The sequence below is a fragment of the Galeopterus variegatus genome, unplaced genomic scaffold (assembly GCF_000696425.1).
Source record: "Galeopterus variegatus unplaced genomic scaffold, G_variegatus-3.0.2 Scaffold8148, whole genome shotgun sequence".
NCBI lineage: Eukaryota > Metazoa > Chordata > Mammalia > Dermoptera > Cynocephalidae > Galeopterus > Galeopterus variegatus.
In genome coordinates, this window is record NW_007734259.1 from 10,618 (window position 1) to 22,599 (window position 11,982).

The following is an 11,982-nucleotide window of genomic DNA, read 5'->3' on the forward strand; positions in this document are numbered from 1 at the left end:
TTTTTTTGTTGTTGTTGTTTGTGATTGTCTTTGTTTATTTAGCCTAATTATTTCTAAGGAATAAGATTTTTTTTCTTTCATTTTTCTTTGCAACTGCTTTACTTCACATTTAAAAATTTGCATATAAACTGGCAAGGTCAATTGGCAATTAAAAGCTCTCCAACATAAAATTCTAAAATATATTTAAGCGAGAAAAATAGCATTTGTATCCTGTCAGTTTATTCAAAGTTTACTAGCATCATTTAATGACATTTCAGATTAAAATTAAAATGAGTATAAGAAGTTACAATCAAATTTTATTTGTATTAGCAATTCAATAATGAAACAGAGACTCCAGTATCATTTCAAAATAGTATTTATATGAAAGAATAACAAGTAATTGTTTGGATGGGGCGGTAGTGAGAGCAGTCGCTTTTACAAGGTATTCTCCATTCTATAGACATTTGTTTTCTTTCTCCAACAACACATATTGATAATAGTTAACAATTATATAGTGTTTGCCAAGTACCAGACACTCATGGACGGATTTCAAGATTTTAACTAATTTCAACCATGTAATAACCATGTGAGACAAACACTATCATTAACCCCAGTTTACAGATGAGGAATCTGAGACAGGGGCTCAGGAACCTGTCCCAAGTCACACATGAAGATGAAGTGGGGTGGGATTTAAATCCATGCAGGTTGGCTTCAGAATTCCTGCACTTAAGTAGAATAGTGTTTTGTTTCTCCTGCACAGGCAAAGTAATGTACTAGCTGGGAATGGGTAAATTTCACATTTGATTAGGAATTCTATTATTTTTAGATTTTGGAAACCTTCGTAACAAATACTGACTAGCAATTCCACTTCAGTTTTCTTAAAGAAATAAAACAAGCATGTCTATCATTTTATTTTGCCTACTGGAAACCACCAGCTAAAACTGAAAGCAAACAGAAAAGCCTTCAGTTGAAAGGATTTGGGAAAAGTATATTTCAGAAACAAATAATCGTACATTCAAAAGATCGTTGGTCCCTTTCAATTGTCACTGACAAGCTAGAACCTCACCTTAGTGACCCTAGAATTTCCCTCAAATTTGGAACAGTACATACATCTATGTGTGTGTATTTATGTATGTGTGTGTGCTTGTGTATATAGGTATTATAATTATGCATATATATTCTCAGTGGTGGGAAATTTCTGTTCTCTGAGGATGAATTTTATCTGCAGAAAATCAAAAGCACTTCGAGCTAAGATGGGTGGATAATGTAGAGTTGGGCAATATTCATTTCAAGTAAAAATAAATTTAGGCAAAAAATAAAAAACGTAGTCTTTTTAACATCAGTTATCAACCATGACATTCACTTTATCCAGCAAAAGATCCAAATATCTTTGTAATCTAATTCCGTTATAAGGTACGTCCTCTCCCTTCTCCCCTCATAAAATATTTCTGCCTCTCTTCATGAATGAAGGTAAAAAGTTAGAAATTTGGACTGTAATTTCTTTGTATATGAACTGTTTTCTAGATTTTTGCAACACTAGGTATGTATTGTGGTAAAAGGAGCACCATCAGATATAATGTTATAATAATATACATATTTTAGTCACCCAGTAAAGTCCTACCGTCACAAATCGTTCATCAGAAGAATTTTTCATTTTTATATTAAGCTGAAACTGTTTTCCTTCATTCTCACATTTGTGGGGAAAAAATCATTTACCCCACTCCAAAATTGGTTGAGATCCATTTGCTGTGTGAAAATGAACTCTGTTCTCAGCAAAATCTCTCCAGTGTCCAGTAGAGATGTTCTCTCAACCATGGCTACCATCTGCTGGTCTTGTGAGTGTTAGATTTTAGAAAAAGCAGTGCATAATGCTCCAGTCACGATGATGCAAAACGCAAGTGTCATTAATAGGTAGTTTTGTAGACCCTGAAAAATAATAAAGAATAATGGCACATCAAATACACAAAAAGCAAAGACTCCCAAGATTGCTAGCGATCGTAATAACCATCTGCTTGGCCACTTGTATACTTTTTTGTTACCCTGTCCAAGTAAATATCCAGATTCTCTCGAAAACCCACAAGACCCTTACTAATTCACCTAAAGAATAATGGCACATCAAATACACAAAAAGCAAAGACTCCCAAGATTGCTAGGGATCGTAATAACCATCTGTTTGGCCACTTGTATACTTTTTTGCTACCCTGTCCAAGTAAATATCCAGATTCTCTCGAAAACCCACAAGACCCTTACTAATTCACCCACTCGGTAAATACATGAGGGCACCCACTGTGCATCAATATGAGACCTTATGCAACTAACTGTATAATACGGGAGACAGGAATTGACCAAATAATCACAGAAAAAAATGTTACAACATGGGAGGGGTATTAATAAGCAAATCACCATGGTTGTTTGAGAGTGTGTTTTAGAAGTCTTCATGGTGCTGGTTTGGAAGGTGGGGAGTTGAGCTTCTAATCCTAAGGATCAATGAATTGGCCAGGGAATCAGGGCAGCAAGTAGAAATTCCAGGTAGAAGGACTTTTATGTGCAATGCCTTGTTGTAAGAGATATTCCCCTAAACTCAAAGCAGGTTAGAGTGACTGGAGTAATGAGAGCTACGTGGAGCAAGATGAAGTTGGGGGGCTGTGGGCCTGACCATACGTTATACTTTTGGGTTCTATCTTTCCAAGCAATGAGAAGAAGTTAAAGGAATGGGCAGTGGGATGTAGTGAAAAGATCAGATGTGCATTTTGTAAAGCCCACACTTTTTTGCAGGATGATGAACAGATTGCAGGAGACCAGACTGGACATGTGGAGACCAGTCAGGAGGGGACTGCAGTCTTCCAGGGGCAGGATGATGAAGTGCAGCTGGAGAGATGGAGATGGATCTAAATGGTGAGGAAGAAACAGAGGTGTGTGAGGAATGACTAAGTGTGACTTGTCCAGCTACCCTCGGAAGAAACGGTCTTAAAGATGGGAGGCACTGAGAACCACTTCCCTGTGAAGCCCAGTCCATCTCTGGATTAAACAAGGAAATATCTTCCGGTGTTAGGTAGAAATATTTTATTTCCTGTAAATTCTATCTCTATGGGTACAGATAGACCAGTTTTACTCTCTCCTCCACAAGATGCGTCATCAAAACATTAAAAAATAACTATCTTATATCCCCCAAGGCATCTATTCCTGATCAATATTTTAGCTCCTTTGACCATTTTTCATATGGAATGGTTTCAAGCTCCCTCACTGTCCTGGCTGTTCCCCTCTGAGTGGTTGCCAGTTTGTCTACATCCCTCTTTATTTTTATTATTATTTAATATTTATTGTACATATTTGTGGGGTACAATGTGTGTTTCAATACATGCATACACTGCACAATGATTCACTTAGGGCAGATAGCATAGTTTTGTACTGGTTACTCTGCCACTTCCCCTCCACCTCCCCATTCCCCACCCCAGGCCTCTATATTCCTCTTTAAACACAAACCCCAATACTCTAAAGCAAGGTTTGAACATTACGAAGTAAAACAGGACTAATGCCTCTCTAATTTTAGAAATATAGTCTAAGATTACATTCAGATCTTCATAACCGACTATTTTTAGCTCTTCGTTTAAAAAGGAAAAATAACAATGATTTATTTTTAAGTCATGTAGAAGACACATAAAGGTTCTTGGAGGAAGATGGGGCTGGGGAAGGGGTGATTCCAGGCAGCAGTAGGCCTCATGCCTGCTTCAAATCTGCAGGGAAAGGGCCGATGACCCCCCTCTCTTGTGGAAACTCTGGCCACTGGGGTCTGCCCAACTAACAACCTCAAACTGCCCCAACGTGGGGTAAAACTTCAAGGAAGGCAGTGGGAACGAAATGCTGTGTTTCTGGAGTAAGAGCTGGCTGACTTGTTGTGGGGAGTGGATTCATAAAAGCAGTATCCTGGGCTCTGCCAGGGCTGATCCCCAGGGCTAAATGGATTCATGAGCATCTCCCTGGTGCTCACCCAAATAATCAGTGAGGAACATGCACCAAAACCCGGGTTCCTACAGCCAGGCCATGCAGAGTGAAGGCCCAGGGAGACTCACTTTGCCTCCCTTTGGCAGGTCTGCATTGAGGGAAACCCAAGAAGGGAAGCTCTAACTGGGCTCCCACAGGCAACAGGGTCCAGCAGGCCTGGCCAGGGGACAACACAAACACATCGCTCTTCTGGCTCCACAGTGGGACTCTCACGGCTTAGAACAGACTTTTGTCTGGTCTCATTCTGCCCGCTTCCCTCACACTTCCTTAAAGGTTTTGTGTCTCCAGTTTACTGGAAGAAAGCTGAGATCATAAGTAACTTTGTGTTACAAACCTGGACAGAGCAAAACCAGAGTCCAGGATGGGGGGAATGTGAAGACTGTCAAAGAAACGATTCTTTCATATTAGCTCTTATTAAGATTAAAGACAATCAATACATAACCAAAACACCAAAAAATATGTATAGTCCCTTTCTTAAACTTAATAAAGAATTGGGATAGAGTGCATTAAGTTACTTCTGTTTGATGACCTGAGATAGGACTTTGTAAGTTACATTGGGGCCAGTGTCTGATTCACCGTGAACCTCAGCACTACCAGAAGTTGCTCTAATCACAAGTTCTACAAGTGAAAGACAGCACCCCCAAAGCCTTGCCAAGTACAGAGCAGCTTATTTAAACACACACACACACACACACACACACACACACACACACACACACACATATCCTTCAACGATGCTTTAGGTTTCCCAACATCTTTCTCTTAGTTTTTAAGACTGCAACCTTAACATAGATACTAGTAGTGGTGCAGAATAGGCACTCCATAAGTATGTGTTCAAAGAATGAGTACACTCAGGTGATTTCCAAACATACTTTATGAATTAGAAATTGATGATTACGGGCTGGCCCGGTGGCGCACTGGAGAGTGCGCCGCTTGGGAGTGTGGCGGTGCTCCCACCGAGGGTTCGCATCCCATGTGGAGACGGGTTCCCGCTCACTGGCTGAGCGCGGTGCGGGCGCAACACTGAGGGTTGCGATCCCATTGCCAGTCCCCGGTACGGGCGCAACACCAAGGGTTGCGATCCCGTAACCGGTCAGTAAAAAAAGACAAAAAAAAGGAAAAAAAAAAGAAAAAAAAGAAATTGATGATTACTTCAAAAAATTGGGCCTTGATTATAAGCACTCTACAATCTAATTATATGAATACTTTGCTAAGCCCTATTTTATTATCTATGTAGACAGAAGAATGTTCTCGGGGAATAAAAATATTTTTTCCCCTTCAAGGTTAAGAATCCATCCAAACTGCCTAGTTTCCTAGAGAAAAAGTCTGATTATATTTGGGCAACAACAATACTTTTCCTCCATCAAAGGTGATGTTAACTCTTGGAAAGAGTATGCTAACATTCTTTTCAAAGCAAAATGTTTTTAACCTGGATTTCTGAAGAAGCTACTAAGGTAATAGATCATCTCATTCTTCATCTGGGAGTAGGTACTGACCTATAAATTGTTGTGGTAAGGATTCCCTGAGTTGGTGTTACCGTAGACATAATGACTAAAGTGTTTTGGTAAAAAAAATAATTTATATCTAGGTTAAAAATGTAATACTCTAAAACAAACTTCCCAAAGAGTAAAGATATCAAATATAAAAAAGCATAAGAACTACAAAAACATCTCACTGATGCACTGATGGCTTTAAAATGAAGCCAAATTATTGAACTCTTTCACACAGACGGTGCCTGTATCTCAGCATAAGTCCTTGCAACTGTAGGCTGCTGACTTTCAAATATGTGTCTTCAAGGACTGCTGTAAGATACATAACTGACAGGACCTCGGGTCATAAGATAAAGGTTATGCTTTTGTTTTCTTCTTTAGAGCTTAGAGGGTTTTGTCTTGATTCTAACAAAAATATTTGAAAAATATTCTTATAGATTTTGGTTTTAGTGTTTAATTAATGACTTTCGTAAGCTGGTTGGCATGTAAGGTATTTAAAACTTGCCTTTAAATCACCTGTGAAGAGGCAATTCAGCATCTGCATTGAACAAGTACCCCTGGGAATCCCTTAAATTTTGTTTGTCGGCAGACATAAGGTTTTCTGTTCGTTCGTTGTTTGTTTTTTTAAACACTAGGAAGGTCTTTGCTTATACTTGCTCAAACTTCCTCTTTGCCTTCACCTTGGCACTTCCTCTCTTTTGTTCGTTTGTTGTTTTTTTAAACACTAGAAAGGTCTTTGCTTATACTTGCTCAAACTTCCTCTTTGCCTTCACCTTGGCACTTCCTCTCTTTCAATCATTATAATTTTATCTTAGTCATTTTTTAAAATAGAAAAGAGCATATAGTCATATCTAATATTTAAAAATCCTTATTTTTTAAGGAAACTGTCCTAGCTAATGTAAGTTGCATATGTTTCAGAAATATGAGACAACATGTACTGTAGTGCTTTTTATGTATTTATTTATTTGCCTATTTTTACATATGTTATTGGCCAAACTTTAGAATGTATTCTGAATTCAAATTCTAGAAAGAGCCCCATTGGGATTTTACAGGAATCACACTGAATGTAAAATGGCAAGAACTGCCTAATTATAATTGTGGGTTGGTTGTTCCATCAGAAATATGGTGAGTAACTTTTTGTGTAAAGTAAAATATTTTATATATCTGGCACCTTTCTGATTAATTTTTTCTTAGATTTGTGTAATTTTCGTGGTTATCATTGATAGCCTTTATTTTCTTTTTAAGTAGTTATTGGCTGTATACTGGAAAGCTATCGATTTATATTTACCTTGCATCTCAAACCTTGCTAAAAGATCTTACTGAAACTTAAGATTTTCAGCTGATTCTCTTAAATTTTTTAAAAAGATATTGTTATCTGCAAATGATAATTATGTTAGTATTTTCTTTCCTATATTTATTCTTTTTATTTCTTATTCTTGTCTAACCAAACTGGGTAGATCTACAGAAAATATTGAATAATAGTGATGGAGAAATCTTCAACTTCCAACTCGTAGAGAACTCATGTATTTCACATTAAGTATGTATTTGCTGTTGTTTTTCGACAGAAGTCTTTTACCAACTAAAGCTTCCTTCTATTTCTAGCATATTAAGAGGTTAATACAGTATATATCACATCCCGTTCCTTTGTTTACCTAATATTATAGTAAATAACATGAGTTGATTTGCATATTATGAACCATCCTTGCATTCCTGAATGAAACCCTACTTGGTCATGGTATAGTCATCTTAATAGTTACTTCTCTATTTGGCCTTTGGGGTCTTTTTAAAGTCTTCAAAAAAAAAAAAAAACAGAACTCCCTTTGAATGTTCTTTAGCATCCTTTTAAAGGACTCTGAAGAATTAGTACTGGCTTTATTGGTTAGGGATTATCTCCTTGAAAAGACTTCTTACATGTAGTTAAGAAGATTTTCAATTCCCTATTGTTATTGTAGTAGTGACTGAAATAATTTTCAAATGCTTTAAAATAAATCTATTCTCAGTTTGTGCTTTTTTGTACCTATAAATTGCAAACAAGCTATAATCACTAACTTGTGATTTTTTTAAGGTTTCAGCATCTTAAACAGGATAATAACCCATTCTTGGATAGAAATAGATTATCTTTTGTGAGGTAGATAAAATATGTGCAGAGAGATTTACAACATATTTTGAGCACAGAGTTACTTTTTGTAGAATAGAACTATGACTAAAATAAATGGAAACATATGCATGAAAGTAAGTTATAGTTCTATACATTTTTAAAGTACTTCTAGTGTATTTGACAAAAATAAAAATTCAGATCATGGTCCAAACATTTTCTAAACAAATTGGTTGCTTATTTAATCTGAGAATCTTACTTATATTATAAAATTATGGCTTTTTAAATCAAGAAATTTTATTTAGAATGATTGAAATGTTTTAAATCTAAAATTGAATAACCATTTTAAAGATCAGCTATGAATACATTCCCTTTATGGGTCTAAGAGATTAGCAGCATAGATCTTCTTAGAACCAGTCTTCTTATTTGCTATTACAGCTGCATATGAAGACAGAAAAGACTGTGTCTATGATGCTTTGACAGAGGGTCTTTGGATTTATCTTTAATAAAAATTATTACAAAGTACTATTCACCTATATTCCTCAACTAAAGATTGTTTTCCCACAAATAAAGGTAAATGGAGTAAGTTCTAAAGCAATTTTTAACGAAAGCACGTGCACACACACACACACACACACACACATACACCCCACCACCCCCAGAAATATTACTAGAACTAATACTAGGACTATTACTGGAACTAATATTAGAACTATTTGACAAATGCAGTTTTAAACTCCCATCATTCACATTTGTCCTTTTTTGGGATTGCAACCCTTGGTGTGGTGTCGCCCGCACTGCGCTCAGCCAGCGAGCACACCGGCCATCTTTATATAGGATCCGAACCCGCGGTGGGAGCGCCGCTAAGCTCCCAAGCGCTGCACTCTCCCGAGTACAACACGGGGCCAGCCCCCATCATTCACATTTGAAAGAGAAATGGCAGTAATCACCTGTTACTGTTTTGACATGGAAGCCTTTTGGAGGACGGGGACCAAAATACAAATCTATTCCCAAATTCATTTGCCTCAGGGGATATTTTAACCTTTGGGACAAAAAGTCTTTCATCTTGTTTACCATATTTTACACTAAACAAATGTCCCTCTATCATATTTTATTGGGTTACTTAACTAAAATCACTTCAGGGAAATTCAATTTAACTAAAGCATTTTTCCAGTACGGGTGGAGGTGGAGAGAGACATGATGCTTCATGATAATTATCATAACTCTACTATTTTCTTTCCTAATTAGGGATTGTAACATTTTGAACATTTGATCTGTTAAATATGTTCATGTGTTGTCTGCCCTGGGCTTAGGAGTCACATCCAGTTTTTAGAAAATAACACATACATAATATTAATACATTTCTTACCTCGACCTACTTGTATTTTCTAAATCTGCCCTTTCTTGTACATACCTGTATTTCCTTAAACACGAAGACACCCCACATTGCAGCTATAAATCCGGGACCCTTAAACAAAAATAACAAATTTAATTAAATTGAATATTTTCTTTTTTTTCTTTTTTTTTCCTTTTTTTGTCTTTTTTCATGTCCGGCAACGGATCGCAACCCTCAGTGTCACGCCCGTACCGGACCGGGACCAGCAACGGGATCGCAACCCTCGGTGTCATGCTCGCACCTCGCTCAGCCAGTGAGCGGGAACCGGTCTGTATGTGGGATCCGAACCCTCGGCGGGAGCACCACCGCGCTCCCAAGCAGCACACTGTAGCAGTGCGCCACCGGGCTGGCCCAAATTGAATATTTTCTTATGGCTGTATTCTATGTAAATATAGTAAATTGGAGACAATATAAAAATATCTTCTGGGAAAACTACCCATAATCTCAACCCTAACTCCACATTAAACTAAATATTAAGTAACATTAAATAAAAAATGAAGACTTTTTTCTTCATGGTCTTCATTTTTATTATTTTGATGATACTCTGATATTTTGTAGCATAGAATACTTTTCATTAGTGTGATATACTTATAATAAAATATTTTAATAAGCAAGTAGCTTATTTCTTCTATTGACTCAGTTCCTTAGGATACCGGACATGGGATCAATAAGAAAAAGTGTATGAACAAACTTCTAACCTTCTTTGGCATGAGATAATCTCATAATTGAAGAAATCTTAGCATGTTCTTCTTTTGGGCCTGACAAAGAGTGTGCATATGGAAGCAGCTTATACTTTAAAAAAAAAAAAAAATTAACAGATACTATTGCAGAGTAATCAAGTATGTCTAAAATTAAATGCTAAATGAATGCAAAAGGTAGTTTATGTGGAGATAAAAAAAAACAGTGAGAAAAAAAACAGAGGTTACTGAGCAGGAGACAGACAAGAAAGAAATAATATAGGGCAAAGAAAATGAGAAGAAATGAGATGAAGAAAGGAAAAATTCTGCAATTTGAAAACTTTCAGCTATTCACATTTGGTGTTAATTTTTTTTTGTTTGTTTGTTTTTTTACTGAGAAGAAAAAAATGTAATTTGGATTAATCATGGTCTTTGTGGAGAAGGTGTATTATATCAACATTTTTATGATTCCTCCTCAAGCCCTACAGGAACTCTGGAAGAGCTTCAATAAACAATTCCAAAATGTTTTTCTCCTGCCACTACTCCAACCGTCTAAATGACTGGGTCAACAAAGTTGGACTCCACTCCTGGCATGTAAGTGAAGCAATAAAAATACATTACTCTCTATTTATCAGCATCTGGAAAGTCAACATCAAAAGAGCCAGAGAAATAGGTCAAAGGAACTGCCTTTTATCAATGATGTAAGGCCCTAAGCCTCAAAATCCAAATCAGATGAGAAGCATATGGTCTTTCAGGCAATCCCACACTGAATTTCAACAGCATGGGAGGAAACAATAGAACAGGGGATACGATGTTAATGCTATTATGCCATTTGCTAAAGAAGTTTTATCCTCTTTAATGTAAAATTTCATTTCCCTTCAGAGAACATGGTAGAAGGCAATATCACAAGGTATCACTGACCTTTGAAGTTTTTATCTGAAGATTTTCCAAATATTATTTTAGAAATGGCCTAAGAGTTACTGAGACGCTGAACCTTCTGGATAAGCTGATTCAGCTTCTAGAATGATCAGGGAAGAAATGGAGCAGAGATAACAGGCCCTTGACCCTGCTAGGTGGGTTCTGTTCTTTTCTTTCTTTGTCTCTCTTTCTCTCTTTCTTTCTCTTTCTTTTCTACCCCTTCCCCTCCCCGCTCCTTCCTTTTCTTTTTTTTTTGCTTTCAAAATAAATGTTATTTGCCAATAAAATAGATGCTGCTCTCTTAGTCTTGTTACCACTAGATACATAACTATGCAAATATGTGTACCTGGGAGGAACGGTGCTACTGGAATTTAAAAAATGTACTCTTTTGATAAAATAAGATTGACCATATTAATAATTGTTGAAACTGAGTAATAGGTATGCTTGAATTTTACATTAAAAAATAGTTTAAAAACTCTAGCCCTACTGAAAAAATATAGAAGCATGCAAGATCCTTGAGTGCAGGGAGTGAATCTTTTCAGCCTGTGGTTAAAGTTGACTATCAGAGTGGCAAAAATGAAGCCAAGCAAGAACTTAATAGCAAGAAATCTATTCCCTCACCTCCTCCCAACACCTGTCCTTCTCAGATAACAACCCACAAGCATCAGAGGAAGCCACACCTGGTGAATGTGAAGGTTCTACTTACATTACTACAGTTTTTCAAGAATAATCTCTTTATGGGTAAGTCTCTAAAAGCCACAGTGACCACACCCACCGACCTCAGTGATTTATTTCCACTGAATTAGGCTTTAGTGTTTTGTCCTAAGTTGATTCAAGAAGCAAAGGTAGGAAAACCATTTCTTTGTCTACTATAATATTTTTGTGAGGGATATTATTAAAGGCCCCATATGAAAAATACTATTAAGAATTTAATGCTAGAAAAGATTGGTTTCTTCTGACGAAATAATGTGCTACAAGTTAATAAGAATTAGCTACCCCACTGTATTGCCCTATTGGAAGCAAAAAGTAAAATTTAATGTTTAATCATATCAACCCTTCACCCTTTATGCTATTTGCTTCCTTTATCGTCCTTGTCATGGTTTTGATTTGCTATTTGTGTTTGTATTTCTATTCGTCTTGTGTGAATTAATTGTGTTTGTGTATTTTACATAAAATTGCCTCAAACCCTTTTTGGAGAACCCACATTTGTTCAAGAATATAATTTGATTAAAAGAAAAAAGTCACTATCATATGATCAAGATAAAAGTTCAATTTGATGTGAATAATAACTACCTATTTTAATAAATCTTATTCCTCCTTATATAGTGAGATTTAATACTGTCAAATAATAGTTGCCTCTCTAGCTGAGGAATGTATCATAATGTATATTTTTCTGTACAAACTTGCCTTTAAGTATTTAACAAG

At 36.5% G+C, this 11,982-nt stretch overlaps 1 protein-coding gene across 1 annotated transcript in view; it reads right to left on the reverse strand.

Moving 5' to 3' along the window:
- Positions 1-337: 337 nt before the first annotated feature.
- Positions 338-11,982, reverse strand: part of TMEM144 (transmembrane protein 144) — a 38,629-nt gene continuing 26,984 nt past the window's right edge. The window contains 1 exon segment of the mRNA XM_008592650.1: positions 338-1,905. Coding sequence (XP_008590872.1) covers positions 1,822-1,905 — 84 coding nt within the window. The 3' untranslated portion in view covers positions 338-1,821.